The sequence below is a fragment of the Sceloporus occidentalis genome, unplaced genomic scaffold, assembly GCF_023333645.1.
Source record: "Sceloporus occidentalis isolate IW3139 unplaced genomic scaffold, rSceOcc1.0.p SCAF_1, whole genome shotgun sequence".
In the NCBI taxonomy this organism is placed as follows: Eukaryota; Metazoa; Chordata; class Lepidosauria; order Squamata; family Phrynosomatidae; genus Sceloporus; species Sceloporus occidentalis.
Genome location: NW_028316981.1, coordinates 122,056,878 through 122,076,793, shown reverse-complemented (window position 1 = coordinate 122,076,793; position 19,916 = coordinate 122,056,878). Strand labels below are relative to the sequence as shown.

General features: G+C 41.9%; 1 protein-coding gene across 3 annotated transcripts in view; it reads left to right on the top strand.

Annotated features, from left to right (window-relative positions):
* Nucleotides 1–19,916, top strand: part of LOC149322066 (phosphoinositide 3-kinase regulatory subunit 5-like) — a 71,830-nt gene that overhangs the window by 47,631 nt on the left and 4,283 nt on the right. For 2 of the 3 annotated variants that reach the window (XM_089534035.1, XM_089534041.1), the window contains 13 exons: nt 450–519; nt 2,212–2,386; nt 4,115–4,271; nt 4,381–4,464; nt 5,199–5,865; nt 6,392–6,542; nt 8,807–8,932; nt 10,149–10,277; nt 12,978–13,071; nt 14,122–14,198; nt 14,790–14,883; nt 18,467–18,549; nt 18,721–18,830. In XM_089534035.1, the coding sequence (XP_089390161.1) occupies nt 450–519; nt 2,212–2,386; nt 4,115–4,271; nt 4,381–4,464; nt 5,199–5,865; nt 6,392–6,542; nt 8,807–8,932; nt 10,149–10,277; nt 12,978–13,071; nt 14,122–14,198; nt 14,790–14,883; nt 18,467–18,549; nt 18,721–18,830 (2,017 nt within the window). Of the gene's footprint in view, nt 1–449; nt 520–2,211; nt 2,387–4,114; nt 4,272–4,380; nt 4,465–5,198; nt 5,866–6,391; nt 6,543–8,806; nt 8,933–10,148; nt 10,278–12,977; nt 13,072–14,121; nt 14,199–14,789; nt 14,884–18,466; nt 18,550–18,720; nt 18,831–19,916 lie in introns of those variants that run through there. The other variant, XM_089534048.1, reaches the window with a different exon arrangement.

Genomic DNA, 19,916 nt, shown 5'->3' with positions numbered 1-19,916 from the left:
CTTTTCAGTTAGGTAAATCTGACCAGTTGTCAGTGAAACTAAAGCTGCAGAAAGCCTTCTTCATCTGGTCTCCTCTGGATGTATTCAACTTAACATGACTGGGGAAGACGGTAGTTGCACTAACACATAAGAAGGACAATAGTTTGGGTTACTAGCAAAATTTTCTTGGAGGTGTATTCTAGCCCAGTTGATCTTCAGACGAGTGATATTCAAGCTGAGTACCCTCACTCAGTTGTCTATCACAGCCTTTCCTCAGCATGTTGCCTTACTAATAATTTTGGACTACCACTCCCAGCAGCCCCATTTAGCACAGCCAGTAGTGAGGGATCATGGGAATCAAAGTCCAAAATCTGTAGAGTTCACCAAGTTTAGCAAAGGCTGTGTCTGTTGCTTCTCAGCTGCTCAATTGCTAACATTGTGATGGTGGACTATTTATCTTTCCCCCCCAGGTATTTCATATCAAAGGTTGGTCAGGGCAGAGCAGGGGCTGCCTGCAAAGACCTGTGAGTCTTCGATTGTGTAAGTGGCCTTCACAAATACATGCTTCTTGTTAATTATTCTTTGTTTATTCCTGTATGGCAGGCTTGGATTAGATGGCCCCCATGATCCCTTCCAGCTCTAAGATTCTGTGATTCTACTGGAGAATTTCTGCTTTCTCTATGTTTTTCTCTTCTTTTACTTCTTTTAGTCTTCTTTTACTCAGGGCTTGCTTGCTTGCTTGCTTGCTTGCTTGCTTTATTTATTTATTTATTTATTTATTTATTTATTTATTTTTGATAACAGGCCTGGATCCTAGCATTTATTTCAAATAAATAGTGGAGCTCCTCCCAGGGATATAGAAAAACTGAGTACCTCTCCACATCTCCAGCACCACATTTCAAAGGAGGTGACCTTCTTCCTATCAGCTTTCCTCGTTGCCCAGATTTCACAACCATACATAGACATTGGAAACACGATGGTGATGAGGTGTAGATAAATGAAATCCAGAGTCTGTAAGCCCTCCCATAATTTTTAGGATCCAGACAATCATTTGATGGATCATCAAGAAAGGAGTGCTAATGGTTGATGATAACAGCTTATGTCACTTCCTTGCAGCCTCATAACCCTGAAAATTGCCACTGTTTGTGAAAATGGCATTTTAGAAACATGGAGTTTCATACATGCAGTGGTATCCTTGGTATGCACTAGGGTTCGGTACCAGGACTCCATGTATATACCAAAATGTGTGGATGCTTAAATCCCACTATATACAATGGCACAATAAAATAGTGTTCTCTATATAAAATGGTCAAAGAATTCCTATACTTTGGATCAAACACTGCATGGAGACACTGTCAGGAAATCATAAGAAGACTAGTACTGGGAAGAGCATCTTGGAAAGAACTGGAAAAGATCCTAAAGTGCAAAGACATAACACTGAATATTAAAGTTAGGATCGTCCAAGTGATTGTATTCCCATCACTATGTATAGATGTGAGAGCTAGACAGTAAAGAAAGCAGATAGGAAGAAAATCATTTGAGATGTGGTGCTGGAAAAGAGTGCTGAGGATACTGTGGATGACCAAAAAGACAAACAAATGTCTCCCTGGAAGCCAGGATGAGTAAATTGAGGTTGTTGTACTTTGGACAGACCATGAGAGGGAAAGACTCATTTGAAAAGGTAATAATGCTAGGGAAAGTGGAAGCCAGCAGAAAGAGAAGAAGACCGCATGCCAGATGGCTAGACTCAATTGAGATGTCCACAGGCCTGAGCATGCAGGACCTGAGCAGAGAGGTGGTGGATAGGAGGCTTGGGAGATGCCTCATCCACAGGGTCACCATGAATCAAGGTCATCTCAAGGGCAGTTAACAAAAACAACAATGTAAAATGGTAAAATTAAGGTTTGCTTTTTGGAATATTTTTGTCTGTAAATATTTTCATGACATGGATGGTTGAATCCACGGACACAGAATCTGTGGATACAGAGTGCTCACTGTACATAGCAAGTGCAGTTAAATGGAAGCATGGCACCACCTGCTGGCATCATGATATGAATTAATCATATGGGTTTTAGTGCAAACTGTTTTTTCCCCATCTTGTTATGACAGTAGTCCATAGGTAATGAAACTGCTTAGTGTCCTCTTAGTAGTCTTTCAGATATAAAATAGATCAAACATCTTTGTTCTGGAGTCAAGCTAATGACTATCTGGTGTCTTTTTCCTCCCCCCCAGAACAGTCCTGTTGTTGAACCCTTCAGAGGTTGATGGGGAATTTCTATCGGTTGCAGAAAAGTTGAGCACCGCTGAGAATTCCCAGTCCACCTTACTGGTGACACTGCTGGAACATATCTACCAAACAAACTTTGGGACCAGATGTGACTTGGGAAGCTTGCATCAAGTACTGAAGGTAAAGAAAACCTTGTAGCCCAAGCTGTGGATGTGACATCAGTCTCACATGCACAGCTTTGTGGCTTCTTTGTTGTGTGGAATTTTTTTTTTAACCAACTAATTTTTATTCAGAAATCATAACAATATTTCCAACATCATCATCACATATCATCTCTGTCACCCCCCTTCCCTCTCCATCCATTCTTTTCCTTTTTCTTACCTCCTTCTCTCACCCTTTCTCTTTCTTCCGTCTTCCAGTCTTCCTCTTTCTTTCTCACCTTATAGCACCTTCCTTTTAACCTTTCTTACTCATCTCAGCCATTCCCTCCTTTTCCACTCTCTCCTCATCTCATCCCCCTCTCTAACCTTCTACACTTTAACCTTCCTGTGCTTCACCTACATAATTAACCCCTCTAAAAATCTTTCAGTCCTACCACCTCAATTTCAACCATATCAACTCATACACTCCTTGATTTCCTCCCTCCCTATTTCTTTGTCTGTTTGATTATGTATCTCTTTTTATTTTTATTTTTCCTTTTCCTAATTCATTACATCTGCTATTCTATTACTATACTGTTCTATATTCTGTACTATTTGATCTGAAGCTAACTATCCTTACTACATTTTACTTGTTGTGTGGAATTTAAACAATAGTATTTTAAATCCTTAAAACCATTGCCAGTTTGATAACAAATTAAGTGAAATGTTGTACTAGTTAGAGTTTGGGAAAGCTGCTTTTTAGACTATGCCTCTCAAAATCCCCCAGTGACCATGCTGGCAGGGGAATTCTAGGAAGTAAAGTAACTTCCCAAAGTTCTGGTTTTAGCTAATAGTGGCATGGATAAAAGGATTTCAGAACGAAGAGGTACCTTAACCTGTACACAGCATGCAAGCAGCAACATCATTATAGCTATTTGATTTGGGTTGTAAATAGTTTTTAATCAAGATTACAGCCATAATTTCTATATGTTTGTGTCGTTGTGGCATGGTGCTGGATATTTACCTCAAATGCTTAATCCATACTAAGAAGCTGTTTCTTGCCTCAGAGGCCAAACAGAGACATTTACAGATGTGACTGTGGCACATGCCTTGTAAGGATATGTACACTTTTTCTGAGTGAAGTAAAGAGTTGACCTGTCTCAGTATAGTTGGACCTGATTGACACTGGGTCACAAAACCAGTTCTTCATTCAATATCTCAGGGAGTGATCTTCCCCTTTCAAGGCATTGAGATATTTTAATTTAGGTTGTCTGAACTCTATACCCATATAGCATGTCACAGATCTATTGGTTGGTTCCACCTATAATCATACTTTGCTCTCTGTCTCTGTGCATGTTGATTTAGTGCATGGGTAAGAACTGTGCAACTTCCTTTATTTAAAGAAATGCAGGAAGTTGGCTATGCTGATAAGGGCTGCTGGGACTTTCAGTCCAACAACATCTTGACTATACTGGTTAGGGCTGCCAGCATTGTCAAAGATGACTCCATGATCATGTAACCAGCATGACTGCATGATGCTGTTACCTTCCCACTGGAGTGATACCTATTTATCTACTTGAACTTTTACATGTTTCCTAACTGCTTGGTTGTCAGAACATCACTGAATATTGGGCACACATGATGTTTGCTAACCATGTGTTGTGGATTCCCCTTCTCGTCTGTTATACAATGAACTGTGTGGTATAACAATGTGGAACAACAGGAACTGCAACTTATCTTTCTTTTTCTAACCTCTGTACTTGTGTAGTTGAAGCCTGTGGAAGAGCTCATGGACCTATTTGCTAGCACCACTGAAGCCCAAGAGTTGGCAGCTGTGACTAACGATGACCCTTCCACAGCCAGGGAAAAACTGGAATCTGCCTTGCTGGAGATTGCAAAGACAGCTGGGCTACCTATAAATACAGGTGAGAAAGTGAAGGTAGTATCTGCACCTGTGTGTTGGGCAAGGTGGATGTTGTCTTCATCCTGGAGGAGCCTACCTCTCTCTCTTAACTTGGTTTTTTCTCTATCCAGAGGAAGCCCAGCCAAGTAAGCTCCGCCTGATCCCCCTTCCTGTTGCTCGTTGTTACACCTACAGATGGGATACAGATAATTTTGGTAAGCCTGAAATACGTACACTAGCCTGATCCTAGGAGATACTTCATTGTTCTTTTGGGGAATTTCACACACAGCTGAATAAATCTTAATTGAAGGGAGCAGGATGAAATAATAACAGCTTGGTGATGATACTTTTTACATGCACATCTGTAAATATCACTGTTTGGCCTCTGAGGCAAGAAACAGCTTCTTAGTGTGGATTAAGCATTTGAGGTAAATATCCAGCACCATGCCACAAGGACACATACATATAAAAAAAATTGCAGGCCCCAGAATGCGGCTAGGGGGTTCTAGATTTTGTGCACCAAAAAGTAACTTAGCTAAGCTTTGCCTGATTGGCCTGATAATGCAGGCTGCAGGGCCATTAGACCTTCCTTCACACCCAAGGCTGATCTTGTAGTGTTCAGCAGAGTATACACAATAATCTCAAATAGGATGGTGCCTTTAAAACATCCTTTCCCAAGCTCAACATTCTCTGGTATGTGAAGTCAAAGGCTTTCATGGCCAGCATCCATAGTTTTTTGTGGGTATTTCAGGCTATGAGGCTTCATAACCCGAAAAACCCACAAAAAACTATCCTTCTGGTATGCTGGACTACAACTCCCATTGGCCATTTGTTTGGTAGACAGTATGCATTGCATTCCAGCACCTGGTTGCGGAGGTGTTCTTTGAACCATGCAGGATTTATTGTTCCTTCCCTAATTTTTATCTTTTTTTCTTCCTTCTTCTCACAGACATCTTGCATGAGGTACTAGACAAAGAAGGGTACTATCCAAAACCCGTGCTGTTAGAAGATGATGAGGAAGTTGACAGTTGCTTTCCAGAAAGAGATTCTTTGTTATCAGAGGATGACCCATGTAACTCACGGGTGTCTGTCATCTGCAAGGACTCTGGACTGTCCTTGGTCTCTAAAAAATCCTTGAAGTCTTTTGTGTCTAGCCTGAAGGACTGCATGGATAGTGGCTACGTGGAGGACAGTGATGAGAGCTCTCCTGAGCTGGTGGGCCGCTTGGACCCAAAGGAGGAGAAGGTGTCCCACAGACATCGACTGAGCAGCAAGCTATACAAGCTGTTCAAGAGCAAGAGCCAGCTGATCCTGGGCAGAGAGCTGAGGGATGTCTCTGAGGTAGCCTCACTGTCACTGCCATTGCGCCGGGCAGAGAGCCTCTGCAACCCCGTGCCCAGGGACCGTGTCCCCAAACGCTCCCGACGGGCACAGTCTCTTCCACAGCACGTACTGAGTGCCACACTTCTCCAGAACCATGTGCCTCATAATTCCTGTGTCCAACGCAGGCCTTTCCTGAGCAGTGATGAGGATACAAAAATTTCAACTCTGCGTGTGGTTGTGTTTGGTTCTGACCGCATCTCAGGGAAAGTGGCACGAGCTTACAGCCATCTTAAGTGAGTGGAAAGATGCTTACTGGCTCCTGATACCTCCTTTCCCCTCTCTGTGCCTCGGTACTAGGGAATCAGCTAACAGACATCTAGTTCCCACAACATCCTGTTGCCTCCCTTTGGACCAGGGGGTCAGTCCTCCTTATCTGGTCATGTTATTGCTTGCTCCTGTCTCTTGTATATTTTGTAACCTATTCTCATCAATATGTTAACAGAAATGGGGACTGTACATTATATTTGTTCAGCTGTAATATATCCTTCTTTTCCATCTCTTGAGAATACCTAGCTCAGAGAAAGGCTGGGTGCTAATTTGTGGTTACTGAGGATTGACCAGCGAGCCAGGCTTTTGCATATAACTGGTTCTGTCAGTGGGTTCCTCAGAGGAAGGCATTGGAGTTTGCAGCCAATCTGCTGTGCTGTCGGCTTCCATCTCATGAGAGAGCTGACTTTCTTAGTAATCTTTAGTAGCATGTCAGTTGTAGAGCCCCAGATGGCTTTTCTTCATGGATTCCCTCTTGTCCCTCTACTGCAGATCTCAAGAAAGCAGCTGCCCCTGGCTGACTCGGTATTTCAGGCTGCAATTTTACTATGTTCCTGTGCGGAGGAATGGCCCTACCTCATCTATACTGACCCACCCGCCTCCTTCTCCAGGAGATCCTCATTTCCGCACCTCTGGGGCAACGGTATGCACTTGAGGCAAGGCCAGGAAGGTTACTGATTGATGCATTATTCTATACTCTGTTCCCATGTAGTCACTTCAGTGAGAAAAATATGTCACACCTCCTTGATAAACAACTCAACTTTGCAGTCCCACATTCTGTAACTTTCACAGCTGCATTCTGCAACCAAAATGGTGAAGGGTCTGGAAACCATGCCCTGTGAGGAACGACTTAGGGAGCTGGCGTTGTTTAGCCTGGAAAAGAGAAGCTTAAGAAGTGATATGATAGCCCTGTTTAAATATTTGAAGGGATGTCATATTGAGGAGGGAGCTAGCTTCTTTTCTGCTGCTCCAGAGACTAGGACCCAGAACAATGGATGCAAGCTCCAGGAAAAGAGATTCCACCTCAACATTAGGAGGAACGTCCTGAGAGTAAGGGCTGTTCGTCAGTGGAACACACTCCCTCGGAGGGTAGCAGAGTCTCCTTCTTTGGAGGTCTTTAAACAGACTGGATGGCCATCTGTCAGGGATGCTTTGATTGAGAGTTGCTGGATGGCCCTTGTGGTCTATTCCAACTCTGTGATTCTATTATTCGTTGGGATGGATCATGAATATTCCCATGGTATACATGGGAATTAAGAGTTGCTTGCACTATACAAAAGCTGCCTGGGAACTTGCAACTCTTGATGGTTCATATGTGTAAATTGCCTGTTCTCCATTGAATTGGACTTTTTCTGGGATTTGTATGTGTTAACTCTAGAAGAAACTTTAGTGCATCCTAGGGATGGCAAGAATATTAATTTCTGTTTCCTTCTCAGATTAATATAATCAACTTCCCAATGCTTGGAAATCACTGGTGAGAGGCACAGAGTGGTAGTGGAATTGTTTGCAGTTGATGAAGTCTTTTAAGGAATTACTCTGTACAGAAATACACTGTGCATTTTTTGTGCATTTTTCTGCACAAAAAGTGTGGATTTCTCCACAGAATCAATATCTCTCTCTCTCTCTCTCTCTATTGGTGCAAAATGATTTCCTAAAAGATCTCACAAGGTGAGAATACCTTCCAAGAAATGTGCAGAAATCTTTGTTTTCTGCTGCAGCTGGGAGAAACATACAGAAATTACTCACTTTTGCTTGTGAGGACAAGAAACACAAGGATTTACATGCCTACTGCATTCTCAAGAGAGCCCAAATTTCCATGTGGGTTCCCTTAAGCCAGCCTTCCCCAGCCTGTTACCTTGCAGATGTGTAGGATTGCCCCTTATCCATCTTGGGGGCTGGTAAGGGGATTATGGGAGCTATACTCTTAACATCTGCAGAGTGTGCGTGTAAAATGTATATTTTTTAAATGATAATGAAAGTATAGTAAAAGTGTTGTGCAAACTTTTTCAAGCAAGAGAAAGCACCTACATTGCTCTAAAATCTGAAATATTTGAGGATTAATGTCATACACATAAAGTGTATGTCAGTTTAAATGTATTTTTTACAATATTGTAGATCTCTCAAAAGGTAAGATTTGATAGTTCAAAGCTTCAGTGTTCACACCAAAAAATAGGATAGAATAACTACAAAATAAAGCTAAGGAGAACTAGCAGTGCTTGGCCCCTGGTTGGAAATCACAAGTGATTGCCAAGAACCTGCAGGCAACAGCCGTTATGCCTTGGACAGTGATTTTTATACATCCCTAACTCCACCTTCAGTGACAAAGATTATTTCTGTAATTATGCCAAAATCTAGATGAGGGTTAGATATTGCTATTCCTCATACCTAGCTATTCCAGCAAAGGTGGTCCTTTTCCTTGTGGTATGTTTTATTTCTTTTGTCTTGACTGTCTTCATGAAAAACATCCTAAAATATGCACACCACTTGTTATGCTATTTGGTTCTAATCTAAGCTCCAGTTAGGGCACTGTCAGCCCATACTCTATTATTTTGGTTCCTTATTTGTGCCGTGGCATAACCCAGGTAAACAGGCCAGTGCCCTTTCTTTTTCAATAAATACAAAGACAGAGTTTTAATAGCAGTGGCTCAGTGAGCATTTATTTTCATTTGTAATAGCTATGCATTTATCTTCAGTGGCAAGAAACTTTGGTAGTTTTCATAAGCTCGATGTGTCACTGTTACATCATAACTCCTAATGCCCTATGTGATTCTTGATGCCTATGCTTTCAGTAAACGATAGGTTAAAATTAAACAGGAAGGACAGAAGCTAAATGTAATATGGCCATTCTACTGCTAAGGGTTGATGAGTTATCAGCAAATCTCATGTCGTGTGTTTCTTTGATTTCAGGTTCTTAGTATGGCAGGGATGGAGAGCAGCACAAATGATATCTCCCTGTACATAGGTATGCTGGATCCATGGTATGAACGGAATGTTCTTGGGCTAATGCACCTTCCAACAGATGTCCTGTGCCAGGTAAAGATCCAGACAGTATATTCTGTAAAACAGCTTCTAGTTGTTGTTGCTGTGTGCCTTCAAGTTGTTACTGACTTATGGCAACCCTAAGGCAAACCTATCATGGGGTTTTCTGGGACATGCCCAAGATCACTCTGGGTTTCCATAAATGAGAAGGGAATCAAACCCTGGTCTCCAGAGTGGCAGTCCAACACTCAAACCACTACACTATGCTGGCTCTCTCTAAAGCAGCACAGATATATTTTTGAAAGATACCACTTTGTAGCAGTCTCCTGGATACTTTCATCCAATCATATATTCCTGTCTCCCACCATCATTTGACCTGTGGCAAAAGAATATACAGGCAGTGTTGTTATTGTTTTTTGCCTTCAAGCTGTTTCTGACTTATGGTAACCCTAAAGTGAACCTGTCATGGGGTTTTCTTGGAAATATTCATTCAGAGGGAATTTTTCTACCTTCCTCTGAGGTTAAGAGTGTGACTTGCACAAGGTCAGCCAGTGGGTTTCCATGGCAAAGCAGGGATTTGAACCCCAGTCTCCAGAGTCTTAGGGCCAAAACAGATCAGCAAAAAACACCAGGGTGATGTGGGCATGTGGTGTACGCAGAGGAAGAGGTTTTGGAAGACTGGTGGAGGCCTTATGGCCATAAACCTAGAGGCCACAGGCCACATTTCCCCCACCCTGTTTTAAAGTTATTCATCAATTAAAATAAATGTAAGCCATTTGTAACAGGAGTCAGGTGTGCAGGGGCTTGTCAATCATTCCATAACCTTTGCACTTCTTGACTGGAACATCAGGTGGCAGGAGCACATTAATATCTTACTAACTGTGTGGTATTGTGGTTTGGGCATTAGACTATGGACTGAAACAGATGGCTGAAAAGGAGCGGTTCTATGCCGCCTCTTTGAGCGCCAGATTGGGGCTGTGACAACTGCATACCACGGCCCTGATCTGGCATTTTTCCAGCCCAAAAAGAAGTGGCAAAATGCCACTCCTTTTGGGGGTAGAAAAAGTCTCCTTTTCTGCCACAGAGACAGCTTTTTGGCATTTCAGTGGCACGGTACATATGAACACTATGTTGCAGAAACTCCATGATGCTGCCCACCTTGCTGTCAGCGAGGCAGTGTGATGCCAGCTTGGGGGCAGTGTTCGGGTGTTTCCCTTGTACTGAAGCATCTGTGGTTGAGGCAGTTGTTCAGTTCTTGCTGTTTCCACAGCAATCAATCAAATCTGAAGGTGAACCTTTAGAGGAAACAGCAGAGCAGCTTCCTATCCTTGCTGACATGATCCTTTATTACTGTCGCTTCGCAACCCACCCGGTATTACTGCAGGTCTACCAGACAGAGGTGAGTTTTATTCAAGATTGTTGTTTCCTGCATTTTGGGATTAGCAAACCAGTGCAAGTTGGGGCTCTAAGAAATGGCCACTACCTTCACTAGATAATTAATTTGTTTGATGACCAAGCATATAATTGGCGACAGAGTGGAATCTGTTCTCCAACATTCCCCCTGCCCCCAAGTTTAGTAATTAACAAAAGACTTGGGCTATGCAACCACTATAGACAAATCCCAAACTGAATTAGTTCAGTTTAGATCAAATCCAAATCATGTTGGATCAGCCTAATTCATATATGGAGCTGATTGATTTGAGCAGGCCTGGAGAAACGTTTGATGTCTGTGCACTTCAACAAATGCCTCCAGGAATATGAGGAGAGAGGACCTCTAGTTTTAGGTCTAGGTCAGAATTGCACTGGCACTTTCTAGTCATGGTGCTTGTGAGGACTATTGAGGAGGCAATCGTTTGAGGTCTCTGGACTGTTTGCATACAACTCTTGACATCAGAGTGCAGAATTTAGCATAAACAGGGAGGACTGTGCACTCCAAGGACTGTAATTCATCTTTTTTTGGGGGGGGGGGGACCCCAAACCTTACTTTATTGTTGTTGTGTGCCTTCAAGTTGTTTCTAATTCATAGCAACCCTAAGATGAACCTATAAAGGGGTTTTCTTGGCAAGATTTGTTTTGGGGTTTGCCTTTGAGGCTGAGTGTCACTTCACCAAGACCACTCAGTGGATTTTCATGGCTGAGTACACATTCAAACCATGGTCTCAAGATTTTAATCCAGTGCTCAAACCACTACACCATTCTGGCTCTCAATTCTTATTTTGGATTAGCAGAAAGACTTCCAAAGCCACCAGCCAGCAATTTGGCAGGAGTCTTCTGCTCAGAAGTGGGTACTGTGTTCCCAGATTTCATGTACTTCCATGGAAGGGGAAGGAAGAAAAGATAGACATTTTAGTTTCCTAATGTAAATTAGTGGCTGAGAAAGCAGGGCAAGAAGGGAATAAAGATTCAGATTTCTGAATTTGGATTTGGGGTCTGAATTGCATCAGATTGGTTCTAAATGAATCCAAATTGAATTGAAGCCAAATTTGACTCACTGAATCAGGCTCCAAACTAAACCTGAAGATACTTACACAATGCTACTAAAAATGTTGCTTGTGTCTTAAAGAAGGCCCTGTGTATTCCAGATAGGAAAACAATAAGAAAGCAATTTTATGCCATTAGGGAAGATACAAGGAAGATTCAGAGATATAGCCATGTTAATCTTGGAATATCAGTATGCAAAAGGATCTTGTAGCACCTTTCAGACTAACTGAGCAATAGCAATAGTATTTACATTTCTATACCACTTCATACTGAATAAGTAGTCTTTACAATGTTTAAGCTAATTGCCTCCAACAAGCTGAATACTCATTTTAACAACCTACGGAAGACTCAGTCATCTCTGGAGCCCTGGGATCAAACTCACAATCTTGTGGCTGCAATACTGGCTGCAGTACTGGCGTTTAACCACTATGCCATCAAGGCTCCTTGAGCAAATATTGTTGCATACTCTTTCATAGAAGTTTATCACATGAAGGAGATTGGGAGTTTATCCTGTGAATATCCTGGAAAAATTGCATAAATACACAAAATGATTTCACATGATGTTGCATAAATCTCGCCATTAAAGTGGTCACAAAGAAGCATTAACATGTATCTTTTTACTTTTGGGATTTCAGTGACAATGCATTTCCAATATCACTTTATTTATGCAATTGCGTGTGATAATCCTTCGCACAATTACTCACCATTTTCGCTTTATTTGCGGGATGATTTAAATGCACTTTAATCTCCCTTTAATGCCAAAATTAGTCCCAGTGTGATAATCTCCATAATCTTGCTCTACTTCCTCAGATGCATTTATGAAAGCTTATGCTACAACATGTCTGATTCAGTTCGTTTCAAAGGTGCTTCAGAATCCCTTTGCATACAGTTAAGATGTCATGGTCAAGTTATAGTTCGGTTGTCAGCTCATTCATGTCATTCTATCTCCCTCACTTTATGCAGATCCATAGCTTTAGTGGTTTGGCTCTTCTGACTCAAACACAGTGGGTACTGAGAACCAGGAAGCGGGGGAGGAGTATGTGCCAGAGAGATGAGAATCATGCAGCCCTGCAGATGTTGTTGGACTGCAGACTCCCAACATTCCTCATCATGAACTAAGATGGCTGGGATTAATAGGAGGTGTGATCACAACATGTGCAGGGTTGCATGATTCCCAGCACTGTGCTGGACCTACTCAGGCACATTCTCCTTCACTTCATGGTTCACAATTCCTGGTCAAAGGCATGGTCCTGCTGTATCATTAACATCAGCAGCTGCCTGACAATCTTCTCCCCTGTTTTCTCTGCAAGTAGAGACTGCTGTCCACTTGCAGTGCACTGCTGCTTTCCTCCTTCCTGCCTGTACATAGCATAAACAGTTACTTTATTAGCAAATGAATCTGAATATTTCTGTTCTTTTTCACCATGATGCTCTAAGAATGAGAATCTGAAGAGTTTTTCAAAAATGTGCATCAAATTAGATATGCATTTACATGTCCCAATTATTAAATAGCTTTTTAAAAAAAGAACACAAAAGGAGGCTGCTGGTGTAGAGTTTTCACATGTCTTGGATTTCAGGGCAACACTAAAATGATCTCTTACTTACCTGTATTGTCCAGCTTACCTTCACTGGGGGAGAGACAAGGACTGAGATCTTCATTCACTCCTTAGAGCTGGGCCATTCAGCAGCCACGCGAGCCATCAAAGCTTCAGGTAGGTCTGTAGCCACCATCCTAAAGGAGATAATTTCATTGTTCATTTGCACTCATTTTTGTGACTGTAGAAATACCCAGCTCCTGGACAAACAGAGGGAAACTGGTGTTCCCAGTCATCTATAAAATGCCAGATGTGCTTGGAATGTAAATAAGATAAGAAATGCCTATGCAATTGTCATCAAGACAGCATTATGTGCACTAGCATGACTTGGAATGAAGTTCTTCATAGGTGCACTAGTTGAGACAAATAGGATAGTTATAACTTTTACTGAACCCTAGATAGGGTTGTAGATAAGACTGGAGAGAGAGTTTTGATTTGAGACAGATAAGCAGGAGGTAATGAACCCCTCTGGTATGATCTGTTCTGATTAGACAAGCTGAGTTGATGAAGGAATTCAGATACAGTAGTTCAACTACTGTTCCTGATAGCCCTGACATACTGCCCCAAAATTTTTGATTCATGCCAGTAAGGCTATATTAAGAATTGATACATGGCTTTTGAGATTTAGCAGTGCTCAAGGAGATTAACTCTTAAATGCCTGTGTAGTCACAGACTCCTCATTAGAGATATGTAATTCCTCAACAGATGTGATACCTGGATGGATTTATACACTAAATTATATTGTTAAGATGGCTATTAATATGATACAAGGGACAGAATTCTGTACCTGTAAAAGCCTTTATGAAATGTCTGTATAATACCATAGCAGACACTATGGGAACTATGAAAAGTGTGGAGAACCTGGTGATTATGATGAATAAAAGGATATTTTAAATGGGTTAATGGTTAATTATTACCAAGTTTGTTAAACAGATGAATAGACAGATAAAGTCCTTATGGAATGCCCTTATGAAACATCTGGAAAGCCATGCGATGCAGTGGCATGTCATGTAATGATGCCATACCTGTAATGGAATGGAATGAAGCTATGGCCACTGGAGTCCAACATCTTGGGATATAGTTCAGATGAGACTGCACAATAGGAGGATTTGAGATGTAAATGCTTGCAAATGAAAGATATCTCTTTCTCCTCCTCTTTTTGTACAGGTCCTGGATGCAAGCGGCTGGGCATAGATGGAGACAGAGAGGCAATCCCACTAACACTACAGATTGCTTACAGCAAGGTAATTCCGAGAAGGCAGAATTGCTGGAGGGAGCATTCATCAGAGGAATCCAAGACTTCAGCTGCTCTGTTTGGGGTGTGGAGTGGAAGGCTGAGAAGATATGCAGTAGAGTCTCGATTATCCGACATAAACGGGTGGGCTGATAGTTGGATAGCCGGAAATGTTGGATAATCCGGAGGGTCCAAGAAAAGCCTTGAAATCACTATGAATTGCAAACGTATTGAAGTTTTATTGCAGTAACAGTAAAAGTAACGTTGCAGTAACGTTATAGGAATAACATTGTAATGTATAAACAGTCCTCTAAAAATGTAAAGAAATCACTGATCAACATTGTAATGTACAATATGTACTGTATAAACAGTTCAGTCCTCTGAAAATGTAAAGAAATCACTGAGCAGCAACGTTGGATAATCCGGAATGTTGGATAATTGAAGGTTGGATAATCGAGACTCTACTGTAAATGGGGATGAAGCTCTCGTGTTCTTGAAAGTATCTTTTTAAATTAAAGTATGAGCTCTGGATAGTTTTATTCTGCTTTGTTTTATGGAGAATCTTTTGTGAGACTGAATCTTAAATCTCTGATTCTTCCAGAGATCAGTCAGTGGAAGGAGCCGGTGGAATGACACTGAGAAAGTTTGTACATCCGTCAACCTTAGTAAGGCCTGTAAGAGACAAGAAGAACTTGGTGAGTGTAGGCAGCAATTCTGCCACCTAAAGGTGGGGGGGGGGGGGAGATAAAGAATGGGAAGAGAGGGTTCTTGCCTGCTTCTAGCACCCAGGAAAATCAGGCAGAGGATTTGAAGAAGACTCAGTCTACACATCAGGGGTGGATCTTGACAAGGAGCATTTAAATTAATGCTCTCTGTTTTCAGTTCACTTCTGCTCCGAGTATGCAAAAGCTGCATGAAAGCTGCTCTCACCTATGTGTCTGTATATACCCCAATTGAAGGAATACCAAGAGACAGATCTTCTGGAACAGGAATATGGCAGGCAGGCAGGCAAGCTTCTAAACATACCTAAAATCACCACCCCTTGAAACACATATAATTCATCATGCAAGCATACATAAAATTCATCACCCCTGAATCAGCTGCCAAAATCTGTGGGTTTTTGAAAGCCTATGAGACACATTGCTCCATGTTCTTGGATGACTTTTTGTATGGGAGGATGCTCTGGCAGCCTTCCTGCACCATAGATTATTGTTGTAATCCTGCCTCGATCTGCAGGGAGAGGTGGGAAATATAAATAACTATTATTATTATTATTATTATTATTATTATTATTATTATTATTGATGCACCCCCAGCACATTGGCACCTGTGGTAGTGGCAAATTCAATGCTATTAGAGCTCCTTAGAGGTTCCATGAAGGGGCAATGTAGTCTCCTTACCCTGGAAAGTTTCGTATCATAGCTAAGAAAACATATATCTCCCCTGCTGGAACACTCACTCTGGCTAGTGGTCCATTTCAAGGTACAATTCAAGTGCTGGTCTTTGCCTGTAAAGCCCTATACAACCTGAGTCCAAACTATTTGAAAGACTATGGCCTGGGACAGATGGGCCAAAAGTGGCATGCTGCCGCTGATACTAAGGTTCCAGTGTGCGCAGCATTCGCATGCTCCGGAACCCTAGTACATGATGGCGGTGGCATCATGGCGGCAGCTGTCCACCTGGGCACCGCCATGATGACAGGCGCACTGTACAGATGTCGCTGCGTGTCCCGTCATGAGTGCACCAATGGCGCACTCATGACGTCGGCGCGGCGTCAGAAAAAGAACCTGGTTCTTTTTCCGGGTTCTTTTTGGGGCAGAGGGACGCCTTGCAGTTTGGCTGCTGCAGGGTCCCTCCGGGGGAAAACCAGATGCCTCCAGCCCACCCTGACAGGGAGGTATGTACCAGGCCTATATCTTCCTGTATGAGGCTGACCAAATCTTCGAGGGAGACTTTCTGTTACTCACCATCATCACAGGTATGATGAAAACATGGAGAGAGCTTTGCTAGTAGCTGCTCTCTCCAGCCACCTCTATTATCTCTTTTCACTGGAAGACAAATAACCTTTTATTTAAACAGGCCTTCAGTCTTTAACTGGGTATGTCAGATAGGTATTTTATTGGGGTATAATGTTTGTTGTTTCCAATGTATGTCATGGGTTATTCTTAGCAATATTTGCACAGAGAAGTTTTGCCATGGATTTCCCATGAGACTGAGAGAGTGTGACTTACCCAAGGTCACCCAGTGATTTTTTATGCCTGAGTGGAGATTTGAACCTTGGTCTCTGGAGTCCTAGCCCAACACCCAAACGACTACACCATGCTGACTCTCTTAATTTTTTATTTGCCTTTATTTGTCTTTTTTGGTAGTTCAGGGTATCCACAGAACTCTTCTCTAGAACCACATTTCAAAGGATCTGATTTTGGTCCTATCAGCTTTATTCACTGTCCAGCTTTCACGACCTTACATAGAAATTGGAAATATGATGGCATGGACAGTCCTGACTTTGGTATTCAATGATATATCTTAACTCCTAGTGTTGGGATGTGCTATACCCTGTTTTACATGTATTTTACTATGAATATGTATTTAATATATATTTATTTAAAAATAATGTTATACTTTAAAACACCTCAGGGTCTGTATTAGGAGAAAAGGGAGAGAGAAAGCCTGTTTGGATATTTGGTCCTGTGATGAACAATGAATGGTCTTTCAGGTTTTGTTGGACTCCAGATTTCATTGGCCTAAATCAGAATAGCTACTGGTTTGGGATTATGGAACCCAAACCACTGTAATCCAATATTTAGAAGACCAAAGATTTCTCACTTCTGCTACAGATTAAATGTTTCCCTCCCTTAAAAAACATTCAGACAGTGTGCTCAGACTTATGCAGCAATATTTTTGGCCACTGGGTGTCACAAAATTTCTACCATTCCCCCCAAAATTGTTAGTGGTTGTACATGAACACCCTGCTGGTTAAGCCTGCTGAGCTCCCCATTGGCTCTTCTCCCATTCTCTAAAGAGATTCTATTTTTAGCCTGCTAAAGCAATTTACTTGCAATCTGAAGTGTTTTTAATTGCCCATTTATACTGAATAGGGTTCTGTAACTGGAATAAATTATGAAACCCATCTAATACTTTTATTTTATTGTATTTACACACACACCCCATCCAAAGTTGGTTTTTGGTGCTGAGCGTAGAGGTTTTCTGCAATGTTAGAGGATTGACAGGCATAGAAGTGGACATGTTGAAAGTGGGGTTAGAATCATATGAGATGTAAAGTTGAAAGATATGATAAGTGGGGAACCAATAACTGGAAACCATGCTGAGGAAGAATGGTCCCATCTGCTTACCACTAAAAGTTCAGCCCGAGAGTTTCTCTTTCTTCTCTGTCACTTTTCCAAAGCGACCAACATGTTTTTCAGAATTTTCCGAACATCATTAAAAACTTGTTGCTCCATTTTACTTCTCCCCCTGCCACTTCCTTTTAATAACAGCACTGAATATTAATGATCTTATATATGCCATTAATAGCAGCCATTTTGTATTTCCAAATGTGCAAAGGCAGCCACACAGGATCCTGGAACAGAGGAGGGAATTATGCAGCTTGTAGACTATTTGCAACCTGCAAGGGACCCTGTTGTGGCTTCCAGGCCCCCCTCTGACAGCCCCCCCCCCCCCAATTGTCCCAAGGTCATGCCAGAAATCTCCATTGCTGCATTTCTCCATTTTGCAGGGTTTTGGGGACACATTTTGGGAGACCCAAATTGTTCCCCGGTCACTCTAGATTTTAAGGAAAAGGGTGTAGGCAGGCCCATGGAGACGGGGTGAGAAATGACGTAACTTAATGCAGTTGCCAGCCCCATCCAAGATCCTTAGATGAACTTAGTGTCTGGAAGGATGAATGCCTCTAAATTCTTGTCCCAAATTCTATGTCAGGGAAACTGTTTGGAGTTAAGCTTTCTAACATGTTATGTTTGCAGTGATAAGACATTGGTACAATAGTTGTGCAGAGCAAAGAAAGGTTTACAGAAGCAGAGCATGTGTGGAACCATAGGAATGACAAAAATATCCAAGAGTTGTGTGCAGAAATCATCATTGCAAGACACAACTACTCCATATTACTTCTTAACACTTCAAAATTTAGAAAATAGATCTGGTGGCTATAATGTTAGGCTGTGTAGTTTGCTTATAAAAACACTGGAGGGCAGGTAGCAGTTCTTAGCATAAGTTCTCCTCTAGATGTCCCGTATCATTCTTTTCCCTCTTTCATTTCAGGTCCAAAAACAGAATGTTTGACTCTCACTGCAACAGAGGTAATCAAGAGACAGAGCTCAAAGTCTAAGAAGAGTTTCAATCAGGTAGGTTGGTCTTTCACTGCACCACTGCCACCACACTACCATTTTGGTAATACATTTGTCCAAATGTCATGTGGTTGGTGGATGAGGTTAGAATGTTTTGATCTCCATTAAGTATCCCATCTCTCCACATCCACCAAATAGTTTGATGGTGCAATGATTCTTTTCAAACAGATTGGTGTGTCTCAGATGAAGGTGGACAAGGTCCAGATCATTGGGGTCAACTGTTCCTTTGCTGTGTGTCTGGACCAGGATGAGCGGAAGATTTTGCAGAGTGTAGTCAGGTAAGGGAAATGGAGCAGCGTTTCCTGGTAATCAGATCACTTGATGGGCATGGCTGTTGATAGTAGTGGGAACTCCTGGCCCCATCATGGAGTAAGTTTGAGTGGAATTGGATACCTTTATCAGTTGAAGACCTTTAAACCAGAGGTAACACTGCTTTTCCACAGCAGGATAGCCTGAATGTGTGAAGGTAGCATAAAGATATTTGAAGCTTTAGGTCAATCAGCAAAGGAATTTTTCAGTTATTGCTGACTGCCACCTATGCAAAGATTTATTTAATCCTGGAGCTCTGATGGTAACACCCTTAGCCAGGTCAGGTATATAATGCTGGGAGACAGACCAAACTCCCCATTCCCACCTCAGATCCAACAGAAGCTCATCTTTCAATAGGTTTGGCAACTATCATTTTCTAATCCTCAGTTGCTGAAGTTAATCAAAGGTCAGTGTACTTAGTCTTGGAGCAGGAAAGGCCAACCTGTCTCAGTAGAACATAATCAAGTCTCTGAAGACATCCTGAATGAGCCTAGAGCAGAGCTTGGAATGTGACTTCCAAAAAGTAATCTGTTCCATTCTATTGCTCTTTCTGTTGTCACTTGTGTTTAGGAAGATGGGGGAGAATTGTTAGAACTCACCTTATGTATATGAGGTGGCCAGTGGGTGAGCTGGGGTTTCATGCTACTCTGAATGGTACAACATCCCTCCTTTTTTGGTGAAAGGAAGAACCCAGTGCCTACTTCAGGATAATCATTTGAGGACTATGCAGTTATTTTGTTGTCATGCTCTTTCAAGTCATTTATGTCCAATGGCAGTGCTAAGCAACCCTATGGTTGGAGCCCTGGTGGTGCAGTGGTTAAATGCCATTCACTCAAAACCACAAGGTTGCGAGTTCAAGACCAGCAAAAGGGCCCAAGCTCGACTCAGGCTTGCATCCTTCCAAGGTCGCTAAAATGAGTACCCAGACTGTTGGGGGCAAATTAGCTTACTTGCTAATTAGCTTACTTGCTGTTCACCGCTATGATCTTTGGAATAGCGGTATATAAATAAAACAAATTATTATTATTATTATTATTATTATTATTATTATTATT